Raw genomic sequence first — 13,719 nt, forward strand, 5'->3', positions numbered from 1 at the left:
CAGTTGTTCTTTTGTATGTTTCTCATGCTGAAATTTCAGTCCTCCTGACTTAGACACAAATGCTTCTGGTCATTGCTCACATGTACCTGGCTATAAAATTTCAAATTTTCTATTTAAAATATAAAAAAATAATTTATTGTTTGTGCTTTGTTGCTCAGATAAAACTAAACTAAATACAATATATAACCTTTATATTATAAAATACAATAAACTAAATAGAACTAACTAGAAACTAAATGGCTAAACTCAATGGAAAACAACAATTAGTTGTGAGCTGAAGCATGCCCCCTCCTGTGGTGCGCCAGTAATGGCCTTATTTACAGGACAAAAGTGCCTGCTTACAGCTGATAATAGGGTGTTAGCTAAAATCCTTCAGTTCTCTCGACCCTTCTCTGGGTTCCGATAGTAGAAGTGTTGAAAGACCCTTCTCTGGGACTTCTAGTGTTAAATGTAACCTCCTCACGAGCTCGTCCAGAGAGATACAGAGGCAACGAAAGCTGTGATTTCCAGTCAGAGTGTAAATATCTGGACCGCCCTCTTAAAGCAGCGATCGCTTGGAATCCAACAATAAATAACTAGACAAATTAATCTAGCATTAAGATAAGGATTATTAAAATCACATTCAGTCGCTGTGTTTATTTGGAGGTGTCAAATCAACAAATTGGTTGCAAGAAACAAAGCATCTTTTTGACTGTACGAATGCACAGAAGATGTGATAGGAAACGCTTACAGTATGTGAGTACAGATTCCTGTGTAAACAAAGTCCTTGTGTGTGAACTCTTGACCCGAGTCACATTTTGATTCTGACTCTAATGCACGATCTGTCTGTCATTAAGTGAAATGCATCCTCGGTGGAGTTCAGGTGGTGTATTTAGCCAGTCACCACATTCCTACTTTTGGCCCTTGGGAGACTCTGTAGCTACTGTAGCCATGTGGCCAATCATTGGCTGTGCTCGAAATAGCCTACTACATACTACTGGCGTACTGATTGGGCCCCAAATCAGTATCCAGTATGCAGTATGCAAATAAAAAGAATGTTTCCAGTACACTAAACATCCCCAGATGACCTACTACTTCCACAAAATATTCCAGTACACGAACAGAGCTATCTTCGTGACCCCGTAGTATGCTTTGCTTTTGTCGCATACTGGAAACTATACTGCATACTACTACGAGGACCAGTATGCAATATCCAGTATATACTGAGTGCAGTATGCAGTATGCAGTATGTAGTAGGCTATTTCGAACACAGCCATTGTTTTGCTGCAAGGTGCATTACCACCCAGGGGGTTCTGGGGCGTTTACTAAGATCTGAGAGATTAAGACGCTTCATCGCACTCGAGAGTCCATCGGGTTTGTTGCGAGTGCTGGCAGTTACATCATCAATGACATCAGCCACTGCATCTGTTTCACAGATAAGATGGCTCACCTTCACCTCATCTGCTCATATGGCTTGACCAGATCTATCCAGAAGGGTCCACGGGGATTTTATATACTTTATAGCAAAGTGTAAACTGGCCATAATGCGCTTGGGGGCTACCAGTGAAAATGCATCTTGCAGTAAACCCTCATACAAGGTCAAACAAGTGTATTCCTCTGATTTCCTCTGATAATATTAACGCTTTTAGCTCCCCGTGCTGAAAAGCATCAGCTAAATACAAGCGTCACGTCTTGAATCGACAAAACGACCTTCAAAAAGCTCTCTTGTGCATAAACTAATAATTTAGTCAAGTGACCTGACCTCAAGTGTGTGGGAAAAAAAACTTCTTGAAAGGGTATATGAAGTGATGTAATATTCTTGCTTCCACCCCTAGTTTGATCACGTGACATATTCCTTCAGTTTACACTAAGGACCGAAACAGCTACACAGTGAATGTAAAAGATATCAACGATACTGCTTACATTAGAGAGGAAGAAGAGGCTAATAAAATGCCAAAAAATAAAGGCAGTGGTCACTCTGCTGTGCTCTTAATTCAATATACAGGTAATTGCTAACGGTATCACCCCTGGTTAAAGCTGTCAACGTCACGTTTAACAAATTACCCTATAGAAAACATCTCGCGCATTTACCTTTTACGGTCTGTGGTATCACATTTGAACACCAGATCTGCTACCACTGATAAAACATCACGTCAGGGGAGGAATACCGACCCTTTAAACTTGTTCTGGCGCACACACTTCTTAAAAAATAAAGCCCAACGCAGAAGGATATTTCAATGCAGAACGCCATGAACACATCACAGCCCGATCTCCGTACCAGCAGTCAATGAAGGAATATCGCAGTTATAAAATGTAACGAATTGGCACAATTCCTTAAATCAGAGACAAACTGGCATATTTATAAAACAAAAAAGAAGTGGTCATTGGTGTGACAAAGTAGCCTATTTGACGTGTTGAAGTCCCAGATTTTGTGAACAGTCCAAACTGGTTTTTGTTTGTTTGGCGTGTAGTTTGTGGTTCGTTTTATTTTTGTCTCCTGTCTAGTTTGAAGATCCAAGTTCTATCCAGACGCAATACGATAAAATCGTCGTCGAGCGCGAATTACTGTAGAGCAGCGCGATCACGCGATTACTACCATACATTGATTGACACGCTAGTACATGCTAAAAATTACATTTGCCATTCATACTTACCAAACAGTGAATTAGCAAAGACACTAACACCCACTTTCGCCGCCGAGCTGAACGGCGTCTCCAACGCGCAAACCAGCAGGTCCATTATTAACCAACAGCAAGTTGACTGGTGACCGCATCACCTTATAACGTCAAAGAACCGCACAAGAATGCGCAGGTTGCATGACGAAGCCCAAACACACCGCCACGACCAGGTGTCCGGGCGGGTTTAAGGTGCGAGACCTGGTCTTCTCTCGGTCCGTCCGCTAGAGAAACACTGGTGCAGAGGCTCACAACATTGCAGTCCGTTCGCGACACGCTTGAACAAGTGTTACTGACTTGTTTTTACGTGGGGAAACGAGTCATTGAATTTGTGGCGACTACTTCGGAAACGGCAAACCACAACTCGATAACGATGTACTGAATGTTTCTTTTATGAGGGGGAGAAAGAGCATATTCGCGGCGACTGTACAGATATATAAGTTTCTGAGGCGGCGGCTGGTTGGTTTTGAAGTGAGAATAAAGTTTTGAGAGCCTTTGCTCCACCGTGTGGTAACTGTAATCCTCACAGCACACGAACGGGTTCCGTCCACGTCGTGACATTGTACCTCTTTCACAGATGACGTCTGCAGCGAGGATGAGCTCTCGTCTGCCCGGTGAAGAAAAATGCAATTTACATAGTTTTCCGTTTATGAACACAAGTCCTTGGAGCCTGTGAAGTTTGTTATGAATGGCATTTTCAAGCTAAATAATGACCACATTTACCGCACCGGATACTGTAAGGCTTTTAGCGTACTTAATTTAGGCCTGCTACATCAGTCAAGACAGGTGTGCAGATCACTGTCCTTATTTCACGCATTTTGAATCCGCGCGTTTTTGACACACTGTGTTGCTTTTCAGCTTTTCATCATGTATATGTATGTATGATATATTTCTGTATATCATGTAAAGACACCTGTTTAAACGCACAGATTCATGTAACAAAGTTTAACATCAACGCAAACGCTGTCCTTATCACACTGATATAAATGTGCTGGATTGGGTTTGCAATCTCAGGAGACGTCTGTGGCTGACGTACCAGTGCCAATAACTCACTTGCACTCCATGTCATTATGACGTCGATGTGTTACGTCACGATTTTTTTTTCTTCTTTTTTTTCCCTCTCAGATTTCCCGCCAGCGGGGTGGTGACGCAGTGGAGATGTCGTAGTCTTAAGGCAAGTTGGAGCTACTATTCGATTAATTCTCCCTAGCGTCATTAGACTATTAACTGTTTATCAAATTTCAATACATTGTTGTTCATTAAATGAGAGATCTTGCTAAGGCGATAATTTAGTTTTCACCTCCAACACAGGCCTTCTTCCACGTCTGCCTTCAGTTAAATTGTTAACAGTATTGTGTAATGATATTTGTTCTCATTAATATTAATGTCTGACTGCACGATTCGGACTCTGTTGATACAGTTGTCAAAGAGTTTGCAAGGGGGGGGGGGGGGGGGGCGAAGGGAATCTTGCTATATATGTGCACTGCTGCATCTAACTAGCATTGACGTAGTTTTCGAATAAAGTCACCGTTTTAATGATAGCTGTGACGGACCAAAGATGCAGATTTGTGTGTGTGTGTGTGTGTGTGCACGCTGTCCCAGTGGTGGTAGAGGGTCTTGAAGATCATATCATCTGGTTCAAGCCTGGCCTAAATCCAGTGAAATTTCTGTGTCACATCTGATGTAGCCAATCACAGGAAAGACATCCGATGCAAATCCAGGTTTGTACTAGTGCACTAATAGCACAAGACGAGAAGCTCGCAGTACATTAACGAGGCTTAATGACACTGGAGATTTCATCGGAGTCAGCTAATACTATAGTCTATGCCTGAAACATGATGGGCACTGGTGATCCACTAGGGTGATGCAAGTAGTAAGGAAGAATTTCAATCTGAATGATGTCAGAGGACAGTAGACTATTGCAGCGTTTTCGAGTCCCATGGGGGACATCCTATTGTCCACCGTCTGTGCTGTGTTCCGGCCCCCCTGCGCACCTCAACGACCCAATCAGGAACAGCGAAAATCTGGTAGAGATGTACTGTGAGCAAGCATGGAGCAAGAAATAAATAAATATATACATATTGACCGGGGAGACCCCGAGGACCGGACTGGCAAACATCGGTTTGTTGGTTAGAAGCAGATTAGTTTTTACTCTGAGGGAAAGATACTAGTAGCAGAATAATGATGCAATTCTCAGATTTGTTGGAAAGAGGGAGGGAAGTGTGCTGGTTTAGTCTGAGATGCATACGAGACATTACTATCTACGAGACATTACTATGTACTAGACATTACTATGTACGAGACGTTAGTACTTCACTAAGGCTTTTATGCCAGCTTACAGTTTTTATCAGACGCTTTGGTGCATTTCTCAAATTTATTGTACAATAGTAAGTGCATTTCTCAAATTTTTTTTTACAAAAGTACCACACAATGAGTCACCAGCAAAAGACCGTCACTTGCTCAAAATAACTCATTCATGTCAAGTATTTATCTCAATGAACATGTCGGTGTCATCAGAATGACATGCCCTTGTGTTATTGCAGACATGACAGTCAAATTTCATAGTCAGTCATATATCACTGTGGAGTCTGTAAACATTTTCTGATGGCAAAGGTTTTGAGGACAATGAATGAAAAAGCTCAAGGCTGCACATATAAACCTCAACAGTACAAAGTTACACATCACTATGTGTGGGAGAATGATTACAAGAGCTTGGGCCGGATTCACTTTCATGCTTTTTATAGTTTGTACAGTTAACTTTACTGTATTGATAGACCATGTCATTGCAATACATAGCACAAAGGGAAAAAAACATCTAAATTAGAAATATAAACATTGAAGAGAGGCAGAACCGTACAAATAACGCTGTATGTAAACAACTACAGTGCAATCTTTCTACACCTTCCAATGTTCCTGTCTGTCTGGCCACAGATTCTCAACCACATCACAACAGATTTATTCTCATGCAGCGTGGAAAGAATCTTCTGGAATGTCTTGTTCAGCTTCTGTAGGCGTCTGCTATGATGTCCTCACAGTCTACATCCACGGCGGACAGCAGGTTCATCTGTCGTCTGTCTATTCAGCTAATCATTACTTCAGGAGAAATGGACCAAAAATGTCTAATAGAGATGTATAAAACATACTTCAAGGGTTATGACCATTGGTTCATCACTTTTGAGTGTAATGACTTATGCAGGGAACTAATGCTGATCTGTTTTGGGTGGCAGGACTATTCAAGGGAGAAGTTTAATATATTTTGATCGACATGACAAAAGTAATTGATAACGTAGGAAATAGCAGACAGTTGTACAAAATCATTTGCTTGATTATGCCAAGAAATAAATTGTTTTCATGATGTGCACAAGCGACTAGATTTTGTGGAGGTGGGACAAGTTAGTATGAGGAATTCAATTCTGATCCTCAAAATGCACCAAACAGACTGAGAAAAACTCTAATATGCAGGAAAGGCTCGTTGATGCTAAATCAGCTAGGTTTGCAGTCACAATCTGGCCACCATCCAAAGTGTCAATATGAAGGCACAAAGCAAGATTTGATACCACAACAGTGCACTCATCCGGAGAGAGAATCTACTGCTGGGTTATTCATCTGTTCCTTGTTACCACAGCGGCAAGCATGAATGATTAATGCAATCCAACTTAGTGAATGCATTGGTCATCGTATGTCCAGCAGAGATGGTGTGTACCTTTATATACCGTGTGTATATGCATATACAGTATACACATATTGTAGAGAATTGCCTACTTTAAATATGATTCAGGCACCTTCAGGGGTCACTATCAGGCAGGCATAGGGGTCCTTCACATATGGTGTACAGCGGTCGCCAGATGGAAAACTCTCCTCTAATTAAACGCCGAGTTCATCTTGTGCATTTGTGAAAAAGAAAGTACACAAACTCCGTGTAACTCAGTGATCTGACGCTTTATATAACGTACGTGAAGCTGCATTCTGTCTCCGTGTTCAGTCTCTTACTGGAGTTCTCAGTGGACGAGGAAGCCACGCACAGCCTGCGCCTAATTCAACTCTCAATTTATAATACATACGTGCATATACATATGTGTATGTTTATAAGCAATGGGTCAGTGAAATGAAACCCATCGTGTACAGCGTCCTTCGTTTTGATATTTAAGAGCTGTGATAAATTACGTCCTACTGTTAATGAACTTGCTGAGCTTTTACTTACATTTATAGTTATTACATTTCATATATTTATTATGTATTTTGCAGGCACCTATTCAAAGAGACTTAAAACGTACGAAACACAGTTTCCTCCAGCCTTGTAGAGCGTAGCATCTAGATACTAATGGCCAGCTCAACACAATGCCAAATCAATACACCACAAAAGCAACTCTGTTAAATGAATGACAACACTGTTAACTCGGTCTCATAATGTTCTATAGGTGTTAATTCAGCAATGGTGTCTTTTAACTTCTTTTCAGTGGCCCACATTTTATTCCAGGCAGAGCAGCTTTATAGTGTGTATTCTCACAGTGAAGACCTACTGCACAAACCGCAGTGATGTCTCAACAGTTACATTGCTGAAATAAATCTTACAGCTTTCATTTGGGTCCAGCCAAACCTTTAAATTCAACCTTTTTTTTAAAATTCAACACTGCGAGACGCGGGGTAGTAGTCATGACTTGCCGATGAGGTGACATGAAGAATGTATCGTTAAAGCCTCAGTGTCCACTGCAGGAGCCATCAAAGCCCGTCATTGCAAGACTTGGTTTGCAGGAGCAGGGAGCGGTTTATGGACCTGTGCAGCGACCTCACACCCAGGCGGGTCTGCACCAGGCGGGTCTGCACCAGGCGGGTCTGCGGCGACCCGTTTGTATTACTCAAAGGAGGTCAGTGACATGGAGGAAGGTGGCATCAAAAAAGGAGATAATCTGTTTCTCTAATTAGCTTGATAGAATTACTCCATATTTAATTTTTTAAAGAAAAATAATGGTGCAGATTGGTTTATCTCTGACTAAATAGCTAAAAAATATATATAACTAAGAGCAAATCATTTTACTTTCTAGGTTTGTTTCTTTTGTTGCATGCACACACACAGAGACACACACACACAGTACTGATGGAAATGCGCTCTGATGTGTTTGCATAATTCATGAGGACACAGTTCAGCTGAAGTGGATTCACTCTGGCCCGCTCGTCTCATTTTTATACTCATGTCACCAAGACAACAAAATCACGGAAGCATTCGGGAGGTTGGATGATTTTCCAGAACACTTCTGCATCGTTTATTTTTAACAATGGAAGAAGTTTTTGAGAAATTGTACTCATTGCTACGCATGGTTGAGTTTATTCTGTGACCCCCTAAGCAGGAGAGAACAGAGCTCTTCAGACAGCAGCTATCTGAGGAGGTGTTGAAAAGATGGTGACAACGCAAAAGTTAATTAGACAACTTCTTCTCATAAAACGTCTTTGGTTCCAGATCTTTGATGTGTAAATAGTCAGTTTTCAAAAAGCCATAATCACTTGTTTATTGAAAGGTATGGTGTCATAACATGAGTCTGTATTTAGAGTAATACAGAGAGAGAGAGATGGAGAGACAGACAGAGAGAGAGAGAGAGAGACAGATTTGTAATGAAGTACACAGTTTCCAGAGAAATAGGCTATATTGGACAGAGGTCCTCCAGCTGTGTAAGAAAAGTGCTTCAAAAATGTCAGTGTTTTTACACATACAAGCAACAATTATTAACAATGCAGTAATTATGGATACTGACTATTTTTGGTGCAGCAACAGATTTTGTGTGTTCATGACTGTGTACACATCTGCCTGCTGCTTCTATGGAAAAATAATGAAAATTCATAACCCTCTCTCATAATATGTTATGTTACAATATGGATGTTACACATAAATTAGTGACAAAATAAGCATTCGCTAAGTGTGTGTAACAAAGTTGCTAGTTCAACACAAGCTAGTTTGCCAGTTGCGATTCGTGTAAGAATTGTGCGACTAGCTTAATCACCTGCAGTGACTCTCTACTCCACTGGTTTTCAGCAACAGTGGTTTTTGCTGTTTATATCTGTTGTGTTCACAACCTCTTCTTCCTCCCACTGTCTCAGTCACTTCAAGCAAGACTATAATTTTAGCTGTGGGTGGAGACGCATCTCGCGCCCAAACGCATGACTGCCACAGATCACGTCCCCTGGGTCAACATCCTATTAAAACTGGACCAATTTCAGATTTTTTAGGATAGAAGAAAGTTAACCCAGCACCTTTCTGTGGCAAGTAGGGGGGAAAATAATTATTTTTTTTTGTTCAAAATTTTACAGGAGATACAGAACATCCACAGAACTGTGAAAGATGCTCAGTTATGTGGCTAAAGCTAATTAGTCAGTACACAAGACAGCTGTTTCCTCCGGTATGTTCCTTCTCTATAAAAGTCAACAATGTCACCTCAAGCTACTTTTTCAGATTTCATTTCGAGCAATGGCGACTTTCGGCAGACTAGTCTGCGCCTCTCGGATCTGCAAGTCCTGCAGGGAAGAGAGCAGAAGAGAAAGTGAGACCATGGAGATATTCACATGTAGATTCTGACCTGCAGCGCAGGACACGCGTGTCCTGTCGTCCTGCAGTGATCCTGCAAAGAAATGGAGTGATGGCGGAGCGCAGGCGTGACCTCTCTTGTCACCTTCGCTTAGCTAACAGCTGCTTCTCCGTGCCGCCCACGTGGATTGTGGGAAACTTGCTCGGACGTTCATTATGGTCTAATTACGGATTAGGCCTAGAGTGTTCTGTCAGCAAATCAAGGCTAATTGCTAAATGGCTCACCCACATAGGCCTCGTTCCTGTGACACATGTTTAAAATAGGTGTCCTAAAGTGTAATTTGGTGTGTCAGAGGCTTCGCAAACTTTTCAGGTTGGGTAGTTTAGTAGGAAGAACTAACCACGTTGATGATTCAGACTTCTGTGCTATTTTTCCCCATGGTGACTGAAGGCCATTTTAGAGCACAGAAGCAAACAGGATGGTTTTCATTTATTGTTGCGGACGTAAAAGACGGAGTCGTCACACTTTGAGTGCTCAAAAGAAAAATGGCTGAACATCAATTTTCGAGGGAGTAGGAAACTACTGCAAATCAAGAAGTGGGGAAGGAGGAATGTGAAAGTAATTGTGTGTGTGTGTGTGTGTGTGTGTGTGTGTGTGTGTGTGTGTGTGTGTGTGTGTGTGTGTGAGCTGAATATAAACAAGAAGGCGCTAAAACTCAAAACCACAAAGGCAGGTGTGGGGGAGGTATCGGGGGTAGGCCGCTCTTGTTCTTAGCATGTCATGTTGAAGCCTCATAAATGCCACCTCATTATGCTAACCTGTCCTCCCTGCTACCTTCACGAGTCGTGTTCTTCAGGCCGTCAAAAGCCCAACGCCCCAAAACATGCTTAATTGCTGAACCCTGTCAATGGAAATAAAGACTAAAGTGAAACCGGTTGGTGCAGTTGTAGTTGGAAGTCGGAGTGGGAACCAATTGGAGTTGAGAGATATTGTGAAGGATACTACACACGGAATAGTTGAGAAATGGGTCAGTTCGGACCATCTGGGTTGAGGGGGAACTCGCCGTGGTGGCTGCACGGCCAGCGCTGTTCGTCCTGGGAGCACGCCTGCAGACATCTGGCGTTCGGCGTTAAATATAACCAGGCAGCATCGGCCGGCGCCCTCCGCTTGTTGGGTCAGCAGAGCACAGCACAGCTATTCATCAAGCTCGTGTTCCATATGTAAATGTGCTGAAGAGGAAACGAATCTTCCACACACGTTTTTTTTTTTTTTTTTCGGGGGCCGGTCAGGCGTAATGTGCAGATAAGAAATTGTAACCGAGAGAAGTGGCGTGCTCTGATGCTGCTTAGACACGCAGATGAAGATTAGGATTATGTAATGCAGATTATGTAACTCATAATGTCTAAACTTCTCACCTCTCAAGGTGAATTCCAGCCCCGCCCCCTGCCCCACCCCCCAGTCCCGCCCACAACCCTGCCCATCGTGGTCAGGACTTCAGGATCCTGAGGATCTCTCTCACTTAGAGGCTATTTTACAACATTTCTACCATATTAGACTGTCACAACTAATAAGGAGAAAACGTCCAACTTCATCCAAATCAAAGTTACAGTAAAGCCGCCCAGACGTTTCTGAATCCAAACAGCACAATGTACCCTGTTAAGTTCAAACCAATAATGGCATGTTGACCTTACCATAAGGTAAGGCACCCATACGCAGTGTCAGCAGGTAGCTTCGTGAGCATGAATGGCGTATTCCTTAAGCTGTTCTGCACAGGGATGAAGGAGCGGCTCATGATTCAGTCTCAAGGTCGTGTTGGGCTATAATAAAGCCATACGTCAGTAAAATGTGATGTCCAAGATGCACTAACAGGGATTCTTTTATTGTCTGGCTTGTAACTGCAGTTGCATCTTTATACAAGTCATTCAACCAGTCTCATACAAGATATGACTATATGCTGCTTTACATGTAATATTAGCACGTTTTTAGCATTTGACTTCTGGTGGCTGGTTAGCTGTGACCTTACTACTGGCCTCTGTGTATACTCGATTCTCTCATGTGGGTGTATTCCCTGACAAAGTCTGGAAAGGTCAAAGCATTGCAATTGATCTTGAATAAATATGCGAGCTTGGATGATACAATCCGCAGACATCATTCTCTCGTAAAGGCCTTATGACAAAACGTGCTCTCATTATTAGCGAGGAGCCCTGCCTCGTCCTCAGGGTCAGACCCAGCTACCGTTACATTTGTATCAGGTATTAGGGTTGCATGATCGCTTTGTTTAGGTGTGTTGAGACTATGGATAGAGTGAAAATGTGGACTGGCTGGGGGTCCCCAAGGACTGGGTTGAGATCCACCAGTCTGTAGCACAAGTCCACAACTTTAGACGTGTGGAGCTAAAGCATTGTTTTCCAATATCCATTGTACCTGCTCCTACATATTTGGTAATCGTCACACCATTCGTTGGCTGCTGGTGTTAGATTCAGGGGATCAGTGCTAAGCAGTGTGGTGTCTCTCCAAACCAGGAGCTTAGAAGCTGTGCTCTGTAATGTAAGCTGGAATTCACTCAGATGCACCTATAATGCGTGATCCATGATTACAGCTAGGGATACTCAGAAAGCTTTGAAGTCAAGCCATGCAGGGTCTGGTTTCAAGCCCTGGGGTTGAGTCTCAGTTCAAATGTGTGTATTACATCTGAGAGACAGTAACACAAGTGCAGTTTTGGAACAAAATGGGTTTGTAAACCGCACTGTTGCATCAATCCAACCACATCACTGCAGGTGTGAAAACAGGTAAGAAAACCAGTTTATACCTAACCCAGTTAGTAATGCACTGATGTTAGAACTACACTATAATCACTATATACCCTATTTTTATTTTCATAATCACTTTCTGCTCAGCAATGCCCTGACATTAAAAAAACCCCAACAACACTCCCATACCTGATAAACCTTTAAACGTACATGACCATAATCCCTAGTCAGCAGTGACTCTGGGCTCAGTGACTGACCAGGTGATAAATGATACCTGTATACCTGTAAAAGGCACCTACTGGACCCAACAAAACAGTCACTAGTTGCATTACTAATCTGCAGTGGAAGCATATAGATCAACTTAATGTAATGCTCTCTGTGTTTCCCATGGTGTATGTGTGTATGTATGTATGAGTGAGTGGATGAGAGAGAGAGAAAGGGAGAGAAAGAGAGAAGGGAAGCTCATCATAGTCACTGAGGGGTAATAATTCAAACTGGCATACACCAGGGCCTGATAAAGCCTAATAGTGTGTGCAGAAAACAGACGAATGACTTTTCCGCCGAGTGAAGGCATGACCGCTGATCACAGGAAATGAAGCTTCCACCGAACCTCAGGTGTTACATCGACCTCCGTGAGTACGGACAAAGACAACGCCACCGTGTGCTGAAGGGCGAAATCACAAATACCTTTTGTCATCGCAGAGCCTTGCTAACAAAGTACTGCGGCTGGTTTGTTTTATAGCTTTTGGAGGGAAACGCTTTGCCAACATGAATGAAAGATTTGAGCTACTTTCTTCAGATGGGACCCGCATCTTCCTGCTTAGTGCCTGTACTCAGATCAGTCTTTTTTTTACAATGAAAACATTCATTGGTACATCTGAGATTCCAAGCCACTGCAACTATACATACAACAAGAGAACCTGACAGAATACTATGGACATCTCTGACCCACCCAACTAGCATATTAAATCAGGGGCTCTGTAAATATGAAAGGGAAATCAATGTTTTTTTTAAACTGGGCAATTTCTCTCACCAACAGGAATCCCTGCAGTTTGACACACACCTCGTCCCGCTGCGCTAAGCAAAAAATGTAATTGAATGTCACAGAGAGCTGCGGACAAAGACAGAGTGAAGATTCATCTGGAAGGATCCATTTCCTCCGCGGCCTTGTAGGAAACGGGAAAGTGATTGCACGGCAGGACACCTTTCTCACTCGGCACATGGTGATTTGGTGGACACATACGCCACCAGATCTATGTGCTCCTTCTCTTTGTGCTTGTCCATTATCAAAGTCCGCTTGGGTAGATGGACCACCTTGAATCTGCAGGGAATGGCCCACCCTGTGTCCATATATATTACCAAACCAGCCAAGCCCGGCTGGCCTGTGTTACCCACCACAGACAGCCAGGGGATTCAGCATCAGTGTGAGTGTTACACCTGTGCATCACAAATGTTTTGTTTCTTTTTATCATCCCATTCTGAAGATGGGTTCTGTGATACTTCCAAGTGCATTTCGGTAGAAACGTTTTTGGCTAAGAGAAAGACGGGTACATCTAGAAGGAAGGGAACTGATTTGAAAAGCACAAGAAGCCTGTAATACACTTGACTTTGCAGACAGTGATGATTATCAGGTTGTCAAAGATATTACAAGGCTTACAAGCTGCGTCCCGAGGTGTAAAGACACATACTGGAAAGATGGAGCCCAGTCAGACAAGTGGCTCCAAGCCAGTAAGGAGTAAACCCTTCAAGACTGAGGTAGATGATGGGAGATGATTTGAAGCTAGCCTGTGCTGTCATATT

The 13,719-nt window shown here is 42.6% G+C and overlaps 1 protein-coding gene across 4 annotated transcripts in view; it reads right to left on the bottom strand.

Moving 5' to 3' along the window:
• Positions 1 to 3,095, bottom strand: part of tmtopsa (teleost multiple tissue opsin a) — a 41,059-nt gene extending 37,964 nt beyond the window's left edge. For all 4 annotated transcript variants that reach the window (XR_013122421.1, XR_013122420.1, XR_013122419.1 and 1 more), the window contains exon 1: positions 2,634 to 3,095. Coding sequence is in view for 1 of the 4 variants with exons in the window: in XM_076981951.1 (XP_076838066.1) it covers positions 2,634 to 2,718 (85 nt within the window). In the remaining 3 variants the exon portion in view is untranslated. The remainder of the gene's footprint in view (positions 1 to 2,633) is intronic.
• Between the last annotated feature and the right edge of the window lie 10,624 nt (positions 3,096 to 13,719).

The sequence above is a fragment of the Brachyhypopomus gauderio genome, chromosome 19, assembly GCF_052324685.1.
Source record: "Brachyhypopomus gauderio isolate BG-103 chromosome 19, BGAUD_0.2, whole genome shotgun sequence".
NCBI lineage: Eukaryota > Metazoa > Chordata > Actinopteri > Gymnotiformes > Hypopomidae > Brachyhypopomus > Brachyhypopomus gauderio.